Raw genomic sequence first — 16,614 nt, 5'->3', positions numbered from 1 at the left:
CAAGAAAAGATAAAGGATCAATGAGAAGGCAGGATTAAAGAAGAGATAGGTGATTAATGGAAAGATAAATGATTACAGCAAAAATATATTTCCCTTTCAAAATAAATTAGGTTCCTTTAAAGATTAATTACTAGTTGTTCCGTGCTCACGCCAGATGCTGGTAAGGGCGGCCGTGCATGTGAGAGAAACAGGAAAACTTCCCTGTGGAATACTGCAGCTATATCAACACTGGCATGGCCTGAAAGACCCATTACACATATCACAATGGCTTTGCTCAAAACACGTCTCAGAGCTCAAAGCACTGATTTAGATGTGCACAAAAAAAACAGCCAGCTGAGAAAACAGGTTTTTGCCTCTCTGAGACATTTTCTTTGATCTTTGACAGACGTCACATATTGCACTAAGACTAACATTTTTCTTCTTCGTCTCCTCTCTCTCTCTCTCTCTCTCTCTCTCTCTCTCTCCCCATCTCTCTCTCTGTGTCACTGTCTCTGTCTGTCTTTCTCTCTCTCTTTCTCTCTGTCTTTCCAGTCTTCCTCGTCCTCTCAGGAGCGGTTGCACCAGTTGCCATTCCAGCCAACTCTGGATGAACTTCACTTCCTGTCCAAACACTTCGGCAGCACAGAGAGCATCGCCGACGATGACGGAGCTCGAAGCTCTGCTCACGCACGACCCCGCTCACGCAGCCTCAGGTACACACACACACACACACACACACACACACACACACACACACACACATACAGAGAGTTTAACCTTTTATATTTCTCCCTATCTTTGTCCTTGATCAAGTAAATTGAAAGCACTTTCTCTCTGTCTCTCCTCTGTCAGTCCGGGTCGGTCACCCTCATGCTATGATAATGAGATTGTCATGATGAACCATGTGTATAAGGAGCGCTTCCCCAAGGTGAGATATGCACTCACACATTCACCCACACACACACACACACACACACACACACACACACACACACACACACACAGTAGCACATGCACCCACACACACATACACGCACACACGTGAATGTATAGACATAAACACACACTCTCAGAAGAACGTAGTTATACACAACCACACACGCACACACACACACACACACACACACTCAGTTTTTAGTGTGTTCTCTTTTCTCTACACTGTTCTCAGCACTGATGTAATAAGGGCAGAGCTGCTGGTCATCTCATCTGTCACCCTGTGCTAACTGCGTTAGCAGGATTAAGCCAGTACTCCCCAGGGAGACAGTGTGGCCCTTTGAAAAGATCCAAAAGCCAGAAACTGTAGTTTATATAACGTCAGATATGTTTCAGATTTGTTTAATATTTTTTCACATTTTCATAGAGAATGTGAAGTTATGTATGGGAGCAGACAAAAATGGCAACATTTAACGAAAAGAAAAGTTTGGAAGCAACAAAGGTACAATTTAAAGCGTTTTCGCGTATGATTTATATTAATTTCCATAGCAATAACCTGTAGACGTCTGCTCTAAAAGCCCTGAAATCAACCGGATCATCTCTGAGTTTCTAAAGCAGCACAAGTATCAAATCTATTTTGCAGGATGCCAAACGATTGATGCCCGAATTACAAGAGCATCCGTCACAGAAAGAGCAACATAATGAAATGTATGAAGGGGAACTGTGTCAAAAATAAAAGAGAAGAAGAAAGTGCCTGTCCCCAGAGGAACACTGTCAGGAAGGAGTAGTAGTGGTCATGTGTCAAAGCAGACTGGTGAAGACAGACATATCCTTCACTAGATGGTTACAAAACACAAGACAGTGGCATTAGAATTAGCACAGAGCTGAATCTGTACGTCTGTGATTCAGTCTAAACAGGACTATTAGGATGAAGTTAAACATCTTCCGTGAGAAATTCTACCACTTAGTAGCTTAAATAGAGTAATATATTAACCATGATCTCTCTCTCTGGCTCTCGCTCTTCCTCTCTCTCTCTCTCTCTCTGTCTTTCTCTCTCTCTCAGGCCACGGCACAGATGGAGTGTCGATTGGCAGAGTTTGTCCAGGCGTTTTCTCCAGAGAATGTTCTGCCCCTGGCTGACGGGGTCCTCAGTTTCATACATCACCAGATTATTGAGTTGTCCCGTGACTGCCTGACCAAATCTCAGGATGGACTCATCAGCACCATCTATTTCTACGAGCTCCAGGAAAACCTTGATAAACTTCTAAATGATGTGAGTCAAATCACACGTGCGTGCGCGCACACACACACACACACACACACCCACTCCACACACACATTTTTGTCCATGAACAGTGTCATCACAAGCCTTCATATTCACAATATCATATTATGCAGTAAAACCCAGTATAATAGAACATTACTTTGTGTTGGTTAAACTGACAGAATTGACGTGTGCAATGAAAGTGAAAGTCAAACCAGTACGGACTGAATATCTGACCTCAGACCTGTATTTTGAGTAGAGAAATGGTTCTGTGAGTAATAGGGGTTGGTAATCCTTTCACATTTCACAGTCTGTTTCTTTCATCATTTGTGAAGGTCATTGACATGTTTGAAATGCTTTTGCTCGGCTTAGTTTGAATCATTTCAGATCAATAGAAAAATGACAACGACAAGAGATGAGGCAAGAAAACAGAATTTTTAATGTGACAGGTCCACACTCTTTGCATCCTGAATGTGTGCGTGCGTGTGTGTGTGTGTGTGTACACATTTTAGCAAGTGTCTGTGAGTTGGCTGACTTCCCCTAAAATGAAAGGTACTTTATTAGAAATAAATGAATTAGTTCCATCAGATTACCCATCTCCCATCCTTGATGGATGGTTTTGATTAAAATGTTGTCAAATGTGTTTCGTCTGATTAAAATGCAGTCAAATGCGTTTCGTCTAATTTTTCTAGTCTGCATGCAGTTTTTTTTTTTAAGAACCTTATAGACATTTCCATAGTCATGTTCAGACAGGCAGAACTGAAATGGATATGAAGTGACTATGATGCCCGGGTGAAGCAGGTTTTCAGAGTGACATCACTGACTGAGTATCACCTTTAGTCCTGATCTCAGAGCAGTGATGAAATCAACAGGGCCACGGCTGTCTGTCTGGATTCTGCTTGAGGAGATCTCTTTGCCGTAGCGTCTTGGTGATTTGAGTTGTTTTCTCGCAGAGGGCCATCTGCTCTCTCACTTTCTCCGTGTCTGACTCATAGTTTTCTCGTTTGCTCTCAGCCTTTTTATTTCTCACTCTTCTCACTTTGAGGCGCTTTGTCTCTCTTATCTATGTGAGTCTCAACTCTCCTTTCTTCATCACTCTTTTTTTCTTTCTTTTTTTCTTTTTTTTTTTTTGTCTGTGTGTCTCTTTGTTCCCACGCCTCTTAAACCGCCTCCTCTCTCAAAGTCAGTTCTTCTTACCATCTTCTTCACAGAGCAATTTTACAAAGCATTTGATTATAGTAATTATAATGAATAAATAAACGGTGATGGTTGATGAATAAGCAGATGATTACAAAGTTTTCTCCTGTTCTTTCTTTCTCTCTCTCACACTTGCTCTCCATCTCTCTCTCTCTAACTCTAACTCTTTTTTATTTGGAATGAATACAAATGTCGCTCTTTCTCCGTCAGGCTTACGAGCGGTCAGAGAGCGCAGAGGTGGCGTTCGTGGCAGAGCTGGTGAAGAAACTCCTCATCATCATCTCCCGGCCGGCCAGACTGCTGGAGTGTCTGGTGAGACTCTATAAGACCCATACATTATGTCACAAACACACGTAGTTAGACATGTGATATTACTGTTGCCTTTACTGTTACCGTTACCTAGGCAACCTACACTCTTCCTATCCCACTCACTCTCTCCCATTGCTCTCCCATTGATTCTCACTGATACTCTCACAGTTACTCTCTCAGTTACTCTCGTTCTGATCCAGACTCATCATTACTCTCGGGTCATCCCTCACAGGTGTGCCCTTCACATTAAAGATGAGAATAACTGAAGTTTTTAGCACAGGTTGAGCCAGTGACGTGATGAACCACTCATCAGTGAATTACCCTCAGGGCAGGTGTTATTAACTTTACACATTTTTAAGATATGAATGCATTTTTCTCTATGTGTATTTAACAATGTGGTTTGTATCACTTTAGGCCACATAGTATCAGAAGTAAATGCTCTGTTTAAATACTCAGAGGCTGTAAGTGCGTGCTGTTCATTTGCACTCGTAATTATACGGTTTGAAATAATCACAAGTAGATGTAGAAAAAAGAAAAAAGAAAGAAAAAAACGTGTGCTTCTATTGTAATCACAATGTTAAGTACAGTCACAGTTTATAATCAGTTACTAAGTTAGCACTCAGCTCCTAGGTACATTTGAAGTAGGATCTCAATGTTCATCTAAGCTCAACACACACATGAACCCAGGAGCTCAAATGATGTCTTTTTATTCTCCAAATCTAATTTCCACCCCAATTATAATCCCCAGAGAAGTGGCGCCGCATGCTGAGATGATGGTGCCCAAACTGAATGCCACCACAAAAGGGAAAAGTCTGACTGGCCATAGACACATCTGCATTTAGATTGAAATTCCTGTTTGCTGTATTTTAGCGTGGAGCTGCTATCAGTGCCCTCAATGGCAGTGCCATCCTTCTCTGAGTCACGCCAACGGATATCAGAGCCCGTCTGTAATTTAAAAGTTTGAGTGTCTCTGGCCTGCTTGGCAGTTTGTGAATGAAAGAACCAGTAATCCCTATTCTGTCCTGATGTTCTCAGCACAATCTAGTCCCTTTACTCAGCGCAAACAATGCTGAATGCTACAACGTTCATTACATCGGTACACGTGTACACGAGATGGAGTAACAAGTGACTCTGATCTGTTGAGTTGAATGGAACTGAATGCGATTTGTGTGTTCCTCTGACAACAGGAGTTTAACCCTGAAGAGTTTTACCACCTGCTGGAGGCAGCGGAGGACCATGCCAAAGAGGGACACTTAATAAAGACAGACATCCCACGCTACATCATCAGCCAGCTAGGGCTGACAAGAGACCCGCTAGAAGGTGACAGAGAGAGAGAGAGGGGGGGGGTAGAAGGAGGATAGAAGGAGTGGTGTGGGTTTGTGAGGGGTCTCTGTAATAGAGGAAGAAAAGAAGGTGACTAATGAATGAGAGAGAGAGAGAGTATGTGTGTTTGAGTGTGTGTGTGTGTGTGTGTGTGTGTGTGTGTGTGTGTGTGTGTGTGTGTGTGTGTGAAAGAGAGAGAGAGAGAGAGAGAGAGAAAGAAAAAGAGTATGTGTGTGTGTGTATGTGTGAGAGAGAGAGATAGAGAGAGGGAGAAAGAACGAGAGAGAGGTCAGGATGTGAAGTGAGAGGGTTGACATTAATCTGAACTGATTAGTGACAAAGCGTCAGGCTCACGGAGGTTGGTGAGTCAGTGCTGTACTATTGCAACAATCAGGTTAATAATGCCAGTGTTTCTATGTTGTACTACTACATTATTACAGTGTCTATTGTTTAGAAATTTTTTATAATTACCCAGGCTAATTACTTGCTTAATTTACTTGCTTGTTTTCAGAGATGGTCAACCTGGAGAGCTATGATAGTGAGGGGCCACTCACTCCTGAAACAGATGACTCCACAGAGGTGAGTAACTCTTTTTCTCGTCTTGCATGTGTCTGCACGCACGCACGCACGTACGCACACACACTCACACACACACACACACACACACACACAAACAGTCTTTTCCACTCTGTCATTCCCTGTTACAAAATGAGTCTCTGAGTTAATGCTCCTTTTCTCTGGCCAGTACTTCCATTTAGTCTGATTACACCCTGAGTTTCCCTGCACTCCTGACTAATATATGTGAACTCACTGAACTCAAACCCAGAGTCAACACTCACAGTCCAAACTCAAAGCTCAAAAATAAGAGCCCAAACAGCCCAAAGCGAATACTGAAACTCCACACAAAAAACTCGCACCGAAGACCCACGGCCTATTGCAGACTCATACTGAACACATAAAGTTGCGCCGTGGCAATGTTAACACGCCGTAAGCCGGTTTGAGACTTGCTTGTTAGTTACTATTGTTGTTATTTTTTTCTTTCTCTCTTAGGGAAAGATGAGAGCCATGAAGCCTCCTGGTGAAGCTGATTTCCAAACCATCAAACTGATTAGTAACGGTGCATATGGGTGAGTCAGTCCGTAGCAACCCTTAACTAAAATCATCATTTTCTTTTATTTTTTTATTTTACGCTGATATACTTAAAGGTTATTTAGAGGTGAGAGAGTGTACCTTGGCTTTTTCAGGGCTGTGTACTTGGTCAGGCACTTGGAGACTCGTCAGCGTTTTGCGATGAAGAAGATCAACAAACAGAACCTGATCTTGAGGAACCAGATCCAGCAGGCCTTTGTGGAGAGAGATATCCTGACCTTCGCGGAGAACCCGTTTGTCGTCAGCATGTTTTGCTCTTTCGAGACCAGGCGACATCTCTGCATGGTCATGGAATACGTGGAGGGTAAGGTGCACGCACTCACTCGCAATTGCAAACTAAACCAGGCACATTCTAAGTCTGTGAGAAAGGTGAGGCTGGTCATATGGGGGTCGCTTGAAGTTAGAGCCACTCAGTCCTTCTCGAAATGAATAAATACCAGAAACAAAGAAGATGAGAAACTCGCACTCGGTCCTGCTACACCGAGAGACTTCGATAGAGACACCGTGACGACCGCAAGCGATCAAACCTCTCGTATTTCCAGCCATTCTTCTGCTTCACCAGTAAATCTACCATAGTTTAATATCCATCTTCATGAGCTAATTCGCTTTGACAGCTTTGCCTTTCCATGGTCTCACTGCAGCCTCGTTGACCGCGAAGATGTCAGTTGTAATGACCGTTTACCGAGAGACAGTACAAGTTTCTGTATGAATTCACGCAAATCTCGCAAATCCGGCCCATATGTCAAAAGTAAAACAGATGTGAATAGTCAGACACACAGATTTTTGTCTGCGCTGCCTTCAGAACTTTAGCAGCCATTTCACAGTATCACAGCTCAGTCTCCACATTTTATTTCTTAGACTTTTGTTTACCTGTTTATCTCTTAATTCGACCTAATGTGTTGTATTTACTCTCTGTAATGGATTTCTGTGAATCTCAGGAAGGAGATTAATGGTTGCTTAGACAACGGCGAATGAGAATCTAATTGAAATATATAAGGGTAATTGTTTTTGTGAATTGACTGTTGGCAGGGGGTGATTGTGCCACGTTGTTGAAGAACATTGGAGCGTTGCCCGTGGAGATGGCACGCATGTACTTCGCTGAGACAGTCCTGGCACTGGAGTACATCCATAACTATGGCATAGTGCACAGAGACCTGAAGCCAGACAAGTAAGACATCGCCACCTAGTGGATAACAGCATGCACTTCTTAGAGCTGAAATAGCGTGGAGCACATTCTATAAGCAGAGATTGTGTTTGTTGCATGACTGATGTGTATGACAGCATTTCTGTAGCCTGTACATTCGTCTGGATATATTACTATTCAGGTATTCAGACATTCTCTCTCTCTCTCTCTCTCTCTCTCTCTCTCTACCTCTCTCTCCCTTTCTCTATCTGTTTCTCTATCTGTTTCTCTCTCTATCTCTCTCTACCTCTCTCTCCCTTTCTCTATCTGTTTCTCTCACTCTCTCTCTCTTTCCTTTTCCCTATCTGTTTCTCTATCTGTTTCTCTTGCCTGATCTGCAGTCTGTTGATCACCTCTATGGGTCATATTAAGCTGACAGACTTTGGCTTGTCAAAAATGGGTCTGATGAGTTTGACTACCAACCTGTATGAGGGGCACATTGAGAAGGACACCAGGGAGTTTCTGGACAAACAGGTGAGTTCCTGGATTGCACGTGCGTTACACCACAATGATGCCAGCATAATTACTGAATGGGGATGGATTGTAGTGCTCTCATTAGGAAACTCAAAATTACACATTCAATTTTAGTCCAAGTACTGTGTGTTCAGATGTAAATGAGCAGTTACTGGGGACACATTATATGAAAAATTATGGCTTCCTCTCTCAGTTCTGTCTTTCCTGAGACCTGATCTTTAGACAGATTGGATAGCTTCATTTTTACCCTCACACACTGGTGTATCAGATCAGGTCTGTCCACAGAGACCCATAAGCACCTGTCTCTGTCTGAATCAGAATCTCTTGGTCCGCTCTGTTTTTAACTACGCACTACACAGTCATGTAGGGTGAGAAAAAAAAACCTCTCAGTAACCATTTTAACATTAGTGCATAAAGGCCCGTGATCTACTCGGTAGTCAATTATATTCATTTATTTTCTTCACTGTTATTTTTTTTTCGGGGGGGGGGGGTGGTTACGTTTTTTTTTTTTCCTTTAATTGTTTGTTGTTGTTGATGAAGACGTATTTGCATGCCAGTGTAAAGAGGGGCCCTTTCATGGACAGTAATTTCATTTTAATGACTTTGAAACACACTAATTATAACAGATCTGTGTCATCCAGAGGAAAGACGACAAGCACCTCCTCATTAACCGGCACAGCTTTCCTCATTATGTAGCATTACTGTGTCCAGATCCACTTTCACCGTGTCAGTCATTTGTCTGTGTGACTTGTGCTTTAACTGGGTAAATACTCAGCTTAACGAACAGAACAGGCACATGGGAACGATCCTTAGAAAATAATCTGTTATAATCCTATCATTTTAGGCTTACTTAGCAAATATTGTGTTTGGGTTTTGAATGTGATGAATTCAGGGTGTTAGTTTGATTTCAGGTGCAGGTTCAGGTTGTGATTTTTGGTGTGTGCTCAGGTATGTGGGTGTTAGTTTAGGTGTGTGTTCAGGTTGTGATTTTGATTGACGGTTCACGTTGTCGCGTTTGTGTGCAGGTGTGTGGTACGCCTGAGTACATTGCTCCGGAGGTCATTCTGCGGCAGGGTTACGGTAAACCAGTGGACTGGTGGGCCATGGGCATCATTCTGTACGAGTTCTTGGTGGGGTGTGTGCCGTTTTTCGGAGACACACCCGAGGAACTGTTCGGACAGGTCATCACAGGTAAACATGTCAAATTTCTCGCTCCTCTTACCCCTCCCTTTGTTTTCATCACAATCTTTCTCTCAGTCTTTCTCTCAGTCTTTCTCGATACTTTCTCTCTCAGCTTTTTCTACTCCCTCCGTTTTTCTCAGAGCCTTTTTTTTCTCTCTTAAATCGGATCCTCGATTGCAGCTGTTCTTTTTCACTCTGCCTGTTGTAAATACAAACACTAGGCTTAATTTTTCCATCCACATTCTAACCATTCTTCTTCCGTGTGTGTGTGTGTGTGTGTGTGTGTGAAAAGATGACATTGTGTGGCCTGAAGGGGATGAGGCTCTTCCTCCTGATGCTCAGCACCTGATCTCTGCCCTTCTGCGTACCAACCCTCTACTCAGGCTGGGCACAGGTACATTCCAACTAAACTACGCCAACTTCGTAGAAGTAGGGACAATGTGAACTGAGTGAAATTGTTAGTTGGGGGTATACCTGAAAACAAATGCACTGTGACACATGTTCTGCTATTTAAAAATGATGTATTTATGCCTTCTCTATTTGTGTGTGTGTGTGTGTGTGTGTGTGTGTGTATGTGTGTGTGTGTGTGTGTGTTTGTGTTTGTGTGTTACACTCAGGGGGAGCATTTGAGGTGAAGCAGCACTCATTTTTCTCAGAGTTGAATTGGAACAGTCTCCTAAGACAGAAAGCTGAGTTCATCCCCCACCTGGAGTCTGAGGAGGATACCAGCTATTTTGACAGTGAGTGTGTTGTACATGTATGCATGTGCTTATGGGAGCATAGGTAAGTTGGGATGGGTTGTGCATGTTTATGAGTAAGAGAAGATGTAATTAAAGCGTGTGTGCATATGCTTCTGTTTAGGGTGTTTCTGTGTATTTTGTGTGTGTTTGTGTGTGTGTGTGTATTCTCTGACCCCCTCTTGGTCCTCTCCTCAGCGCGGTCTGATCGTTATCATCATGTCCACTCATATGATGAAGATGACACTAATGATGACGAGCCAGTGGAGATTCGGCGCTTCTCTTCCTGTTCACCACGCTTCAGCAAGGTCTCAACTCTATCTCTCTCTCTCTCTCTCTCTCTCTCTCTCCCTCTCTCTCTCTCTCTCTCTCTCTCTCTCCCTCTCTCTCTCTCTCTCGCTCTCTCTCTCCCTCCCTCAGCCTCTTGCCACACGTACTGTACATTCTCACTTTTCACTCTCTCTCATTCTATCACAGTTTATCTCTACCATTTCCTAACACTGCTTTTCAAAACTCAATAAGTAGAATAATAACAAGAGGATTGTGTGACTTGTAGTCCATGGTTTTACTGAGCTCCTGCCTGCTGCGTGTGCCCCGGACTACAGGTGTACAGCAGCATGGAGCACTTGTCTCAGCTGGACCACAAAGCCCCCGTGGTCACTCGCAGGGAACAGAAAAGCTCCAGAGAGGACAGGGTGGCCAAGAGAGAGAGTCTGGGAAGCCTCACTCTCCGAGACAAGACATGGAGAACTGGATCACCTGAACTGTGAGTGAGAGAGCTGTGTTAGCCACACCGTGTTAGTGAGGGAAAGAGATGTGGGTTAATTAAAGATACAGGCAGGTTTTTCACTGTTTCTGTGAAGTTTACCTAAGCACAAAATATTGTATCTGAAGTATTTAATAAGTAATGATGGTGTCTGTGTTCCTGTACGTTTAAATCAGTCTACAACTTTATCGCTTGTCTTTTGAAAGATGAAATATTGAAAGCCCAGAGTTGCTCAGATCAGTCTATTCATTGACTTACAACATTACAACAAGACCTGATGACTAGCAGGATTTGTTGTAGGCTCTTTGTCATTTTTCTTTCTTTCTTTCTTTCTTTCTTTCTTTCTTTCTTTCTTTCTTTCTTTCTTTCTTTCTTTCTTTCCTTCTCTGTCTGTGTTTAGGAAGCGTTTATCATGTTCTGAGTCTTCTTTTACTGAGAGTGACTCCAGCCCTCCGTCGGGAGCACGCAGGAGGTTCTCCGCTCTCATGGACACGCACCGCTTTGCGTCTCCACAAGAGGGCGAGATTGAGCCCCCCCATCGACAGCCCCCAGTGAAGACCAGAGGGGCATCACTAGAGGGCGCTTCCATGGCAACACTCTCCAGTTTAGCTGAACCAAGTCCCACAGCCAAGGAGGGCAACGGGGGCACAGCAGGAGGTTTGTAGAGATTTATGATTAACGTATGTTAGGAATTACGATAATAAAAACTATATTCAGCATTTATAGCTATGATTCTAGTGGACAAACACAACGGGATATGAAAACAGGCTATCGTCTGTTGATTGCGTTCAACTGGGAAAAGCAGCGTGATCCCAGTAACACTCAAGATGATCTACGATTACCATGTCACTCTCCGTAACACTGTTTTATCCCTCGTGATCCAGACAAACTGTTGAGACCAGCTGATGCTCTCACGGCAGTGACGCCTCTCCTTGTTCCCGACGCACTGGGTCCCAGAGCCGCTAATGACCTGGTTCTACGCCGCGCCAGGCACCATCAGCTGTCTGCTGACGGAGAGAAACGATCCACTCGCACCGGCACCAAAGTCATCAAATCGGCCTCTGCCACTGCTCTGTCTGTCATTATACCCGCAGGTAATGCTTATCACCACCAGGGGGCCAGAGAGAAGTGTCACCATTGTTTACATTAGCATCGCGTTGTGAAAACTTGTCATGTCTTATCTCTATCAACTGTGGTATTGATAGAAGTTGTATTGTTTGGTTGTGTAAATTAGAGGCATGGAATGCTTCAGTTTTGTCTGTGATGAATAGGTTTTCCAAGGTGCTTAGAGTAAACCACTATATAGTCAAATACTTTCATAGTAATAAGCTAAATGGGGTGTTTCATTGAAGGCCTTAACGTTCATTAGGATAAACCCCAGTACCCAGTACTTCATACTGTCTCTCTCTCTCTCTCTCTCTCTCTCTCAGTGGAACAGCATTGCACATCCCCGTTGGCCAGCCCTATGTCTCCTCGCTCTATCTCCTCCAATCCGTCATCTCGTGACTCCTCCCCCAGCCGAGACTACTCGCCCAACGTCAGTGTGGTACGCTCTCCAATCACCATCCAGCGTTCGGGAAAGAAGTATGGTTTCACGTTACGTGCCATCCGTGTGTACATGGGCGACAGTGATGTCTACAGCGTTCATCACATGGTCTGGGTAAGTACAGCTCAGTCATTCTTAAAATTCCAGTGATCCCTCAGAAAGTAATGCAAATAAGTATCATTTGCATATAAGTATTCAATGACATGAATGTAAACGCTCTTTATTGCTTTGGGCAAATGGGTGTGATTCTCAGATGGCTATTCATGTAGCATTTAGTCCTGGCGTCTGGAATAAGATTAACTGATTACGAATGAATGAATGTTTAGCATTGGCCATCATTTTTTTAATCTCTTGTCTTCAGCCCATCTTATAATATAAATGAGTTTGCTGCCTTTAGAAACGAAATCATTTAACACAGTTGATGTGCATGGTGTTTTTACATAGCGTTTGCTACATGGTATAATTATGAGAGATGAATCACTGAGTCTGATAGATGTTCTCTTGGTCCATTCACAGCATGTGGAGGGTGGAGGCCCCGCTCAGGAGGCGGGTCTGTGTGCTGGCGATCTTATTACCCATGTGAATGGAGAATCTGTACATGGTTTGGTTCATACAGAGGTGGTGGAGCTCATTCTGAAGGTTAGAGGCTCATTATCCCTGAATTCTAAAAGACAGAGAAACAAAGGATTAAATCACTCTATAAATGTTACATATTCACATTTTTAAGTTTTCTGATGTAGTTTCTGTCTCTCTCATGATGCTGAGTGTTTTTGAGTAGACTGCGGAGTGAAATTTTTGTCTGCTGTTATTTGTCGACACAGAGTGGTAATAAAGTGACGGTGACCACTACACCATTTGAAAACACGTCCATAAAGATCGGACCTGCGCGAAAGGCCAGTTACAGAGCCAAGATGGCCAGGAGAAACAAGAAATCAGGAGCCAAAGAAGGACAAGAGAGGTGAGGGCAGACATGTAAGGTAGATACAACACAATAGGTACAAAGGACTGTCTATCCCAGATAGTTCTTACTGTCCAACTTTCTGTCTTATTCTCTCTCTCTCTCTCTCTCCCACTTTCTTACTTTCAATTCCACAGTAAGAAGCGTAGCTCCCTCTTCCGGAAGATCACGAAACAGTCGAACTTGCTGCACACCAGTAGGAGTTTGTCTTCTTTGAATCGTTCTCTGTCGTCTGGAGACAGCCTGCCTGGTTCTCCAACCCACGGCCTGTCTGCCCGCTCACCCACACAGACGTACCGTTCCCCCCCAGAGTCGGCCTATCTGGGTCAGTTTCTGCAGTGCCTGCAGTGCAGTGCATTTTCCTGGCATTTTACTGACAACATCTATATTTTGACCTTTGCCTTCCTATCGTTTGCGTAACTTTTCTGTTGTTTCCTCAGCGTATATTAAACCCGACACTGCCTCCCTGTCTCTTTTCAGGCACTTCATCTCAGAGTAGCTCGCCGGCCTCCAGCACGCCCAACTCTCCCGCGGCCTCACAGCACATGCGTCCCAGTTCGCTCCACGGCCTCTCGCCCAAACTGCACCGCCAGTATCGTTCCGCCCGCTGCAAGTCCGCGGGCAACATCCCTCTGTCGCCTCTGGCGCACACTCCTTCTCCCACCACCTCCTCTCCTCCGCCTTTGAGTGGGCACACGGTGGGCAGTTCCAACACCACCCAGGCCTTCCCCGCCAAGCTCCACTCTTCTCCGCCGATCACGCGTCCCCGTCCGAAAAGCGCGGAGCCCCCCCGCTCGCCTCTCTTGCAGCGCGTGCAGTCAGCCGAAAAGCTCGGTCCAGCTCCGCCCCCTTCTTTTCCGTCTTCCTCCTCTCCGTCTTCCTCTTTCTTGTCACCCATCGGAGCGGAGAAAAAAGGAGGGCTAGGCATGTCTCTGAGGAAGCACGGTGTGGAAATGGTCCATGTAGATTATCGGCGTGAGGCGTTCCACTGTGAGCATGCGCTGCAGAGTCTGCTGGAGACTGAAGGCGAGAACATGCCTGTGCTGCCCTCCTCACCCCCTTCACACGTAGTCAGTGATGACAGCTTTCTCAGACTTGGCAGGAGGTCGGAGAGACAACAGTTACCTGTGATGGAGAAGGCGAGGTCTGAAGAGATAGCAGAGGCAAAATCCGCGTCTAAAATCAAATCGACACAAGCTAGCGTTAGCGCAGATGCTAACTTGCGTCAGTGTGCTGAGCCTACTAAAGATGAAACTGCTTCAAAGCCCCATGCAAGCCAAGCCTCGCTCCTGCTGACAACAGCAAAGGAGTCCAAGGCTGGAGATAAGACTCAGTTGCCGAATGTTCAGACAGCTAGCATTGGCTGTGATGCTAAACCCCCTGAGCGGGTGCCAGGGAAGTCCTTGGGGTCGGGGGTCCAGGAATGCAGGGATCAAGGGATTCAAACTGAAACTGCTGCGGTCAAGCCCCAGGATAAAGGCAGAAGCTCTGGGAAAGGTCACCTAGAGAGAGACACAGCCTGCCAGACCAGCAGTGCTGACGTGCCCAAAACCGGTAAAAGCACCCAGACACCTGAGATTAGCGTTAAAGAGGGGAGCAGTGCTGGAACTACTGCAGATTGCAGATCCAAAGGTCCAGCGGTGCCACTGACACAATCAGGCCTGGTCCCTGCCAAACCCAAAGAGGACAGGGGTGGAGTTCCAGTAACCGTTTCAAAACGGCCTAGGGAAGAGAAGAGTTTACTGGAGGTGGTGGAGGAAGTTCCAGCATCCCCATCTCCTCCTGCTCCTTCCCCCAGTTCTGGAAAATCACGTGCTGTCTCCCCCGGCGACAAATCCAGTTTCGTCACGCAACTCACCAGTGTGGCAAAAACTGTGCTGGGGCCCATGAAGCTGGGCTCCCAGGAGGGAAGCAGAGCCAAAGACAGCAGTAAGACAGGTGAGGAGAAACGAGGAGTCACATTAGGAAAGTCTGAGGCTTCGCATGGAAGTCGACGTGGAGCCACGGGAACCTGGCCAGGACCGTCTGGCGTGGCTAAATCGGATAAGGCTAATGCTCGGAATTCTTCCAAGCATTCCTGATTCAGAGTCAGAGACTCAAAGAAACTACAACTTCTAAAGAATTAAAATATTCCACCCCAAAGGGAATCCTTCAACCACCAAATCAATAAAAAAAAAAGACTATCATTTTAGAAAAAGATGAACAAGTCAAAGAAAGGTGCTTCAACTACTGTTAATTGTGTGTGTATGGTGTTCCATGTATGTGAAACGTTTTATGTGTACATAGGATAAAGAAACTATGTCTCTCTTGATGCATGTTCCACACTGTGTGTATAAAAGAAGAGTGAAAACAGACCTAATGCTAGTGAACACTGTGTACATCTAATCACCTGCTGTGTACGTCTAATCGCCTGAGTCCGTCATAGGACCAGCGTATCAGCAGTATCTTAGTGTGTCATTCATTTGCAGGCAAACATGATTGGTTACAAAGCCTGTCAATCACCATGCTGTCACCAGAGCTGCAGATAGTTTATTCAAGAGCAAATAATCTCATACGTGCTGGATAGTGTGTATGCAATAAAAGAAATAATTGAAAGTAGTCATAATCGTCCATTAGATGAAAATGAATAACTCTGTGGGTGTTGAGGAGTAATGAGAGTTTGTTTAGTGTGTCTAAGGGCTGAGATTTGAATATGTAGGAACAGAGACTTGAATTGCACAAGGATAGTATGACATATTGAGTTGCACAGGAACAATGCTGTGTTGTAGGTTTAGCACAGCATGAGTAGGGGCAGTTCCTCAAAGACTGAGTTTACAGTGTGATCCAGCAGGTATAAATGTGGTTTTCAGTTCTCTCAGTTCAGCCAAATGGAGATTTCTTTGTCAGTAAACTCATCAAAGGCATGTGAAATGTGAACCAGAGTGTCTAGCAGGTTTATGAAGGCTGATGGAAAAGGGGCTTTGGGCTTGTTCTGGTCAGTGAAATACATTTTGCCATGTGTACATTTATTCAGGTAGATTATGGATCATTGAATGCACTGTTGATAAAACACCTTAATGCTTGAAAGCTTGAAAAAAAAATGACTTCTTCCTTCTTTTGACGAAGCGATAATTCTTCCTTTTGTTATGTGAAGTGTTGTGTTCTTGTGGACAGAGGTTATATGATGTGTAGTCCTGTTTGATTACAGTCTAACTTTAATGCATTGTGGTCTTTAAATTTAGATTGTATAGGAAATGTTCATGTTTGCTCTTAGAAGCATACAGTAACTCTCACCATGTTAGGAAGAGGAGATAAAAAAAATTGTTAGATCAATTTCATATTAAAATAAGTCAGAGCTGACACTCACCTAGTTTACATCCTCGTGTTGAAGGTTGACCAAATTTAGTTTTCAAGCCTGCAGCCTTCCTTCATATCTTTGTCCTCTTTTTTTTTTTTTTTTTGGTGTTTCGAGCAGAGTTCTGTCAAAGGCCTTTTGTGCCATTGCACATCTTCTTGTGTATGGTTTCAGCGTAAATAAGATTAGTATGTCTCTGGATAATGAGGTCCTCTACTGAAACAACTTTGTTTTTCTTTCCTTTTTTGGCTGTGAGTTACGACCTCATGAAGTAGATAGG

At 44.2% G+C, this 16,614-nt stretch overlaps 1 protein-coding gene across 1 annotated transcript in view; it reads left to right on the top strand.

Moving 5' to 3' along the window:
- Positions 1-15,081, top strand: part of mast1b (microtubule associated serine/threonine kinase 1b) — a 29,393-nt gene extending 14,312 nt beyond the window's left edge. The window contains exons 6-27 of the mRNA XM_030790599.1: positions 532-692; positions 832-907; positions 1,976-2,185; positions 3,584-3,685; positions 4,870-5,002; positions 5,517-5,584; positions 6,056-6,132; positions 6,250-6,458; positions 7,184-7,322; positions 7,679-7,811; positions 8,837-9,002; positions 9,286-9,387; positions 9,611-9,733; positions 9,929-10,038; positions 10,336-10,496; positions 10,897-11,153; positions 11,381-11,590; positions 11,927-12,156; positions 12,559-12,681; positions 12,864-13,000; positions 13,138-13,325; positions 13,481-15,081. Coding sequence (XP_030646459.1) covers positions 532-692; positions 832-907; positions 1,976-2,185; positions 3,584-3,685; positions 4,870-5,002; positions 5,517-5,584; positions 6,056-6,132; positions 6,250-6,458; positions 7,184-7,322; positions 7,679-7,811; positions 8,837-9,002; positions 9,286-9,387; positions 9,611-9,733; positions 9,929-10,038; positions 10,336-10,496; positions 10,897-11,153; positions 11,381-11,590; positions 11,927-12,156; positions 12,559-12,681; positions 12,864-13,000; positions 13,138-13,325; positions 13,481-15,081 — 4,716 coding nt within the window. The remainder of the gene's footprint in view (positions 1-531; positions 693-831; positions 908-1,975; positions 2,186-3,583; positions 3,686-4,869; positions 5,003-5,516; positions 5,585-6,055; positions 6,133-6,249; positions 6,459-7,183; positions 7,323-7,678; positions 7,812-8,836; positions 9,003-9,285; positions 9,388-9,610; positions 9,734-9,928; positions 10,039-10,335; positions 10,497-10,896; positions 11,154-11,380; positions 11,591-11,926; positions 12,157-12,558; positions 12,682-12,863; positions 13,001-13,137; positions 13,326-13,480) is intronic.
- Positions 15,082-16,614: the final 1,533 nt, after the last annotated feature.

Source organism: Chanos chanos, chromosome 13, assembly GCF_902362185.1.
Source record: "Chanos chanos chromosome 13, fChaCha1.1, whole genome shotgun sequence".
In the NCBI taxonomy this organism is placed as follows: domain Eukaryota; kingdom Metazoa; phylum Chordata; class Actinopteri; order Gonorynchiformes; family Chanidae; genus Chanos; species Chanos chanos.
Note: the sequence above shows the minus strand (reverse complement) of the source record. Positions and strands in the feature narration are given on the sequence as shown.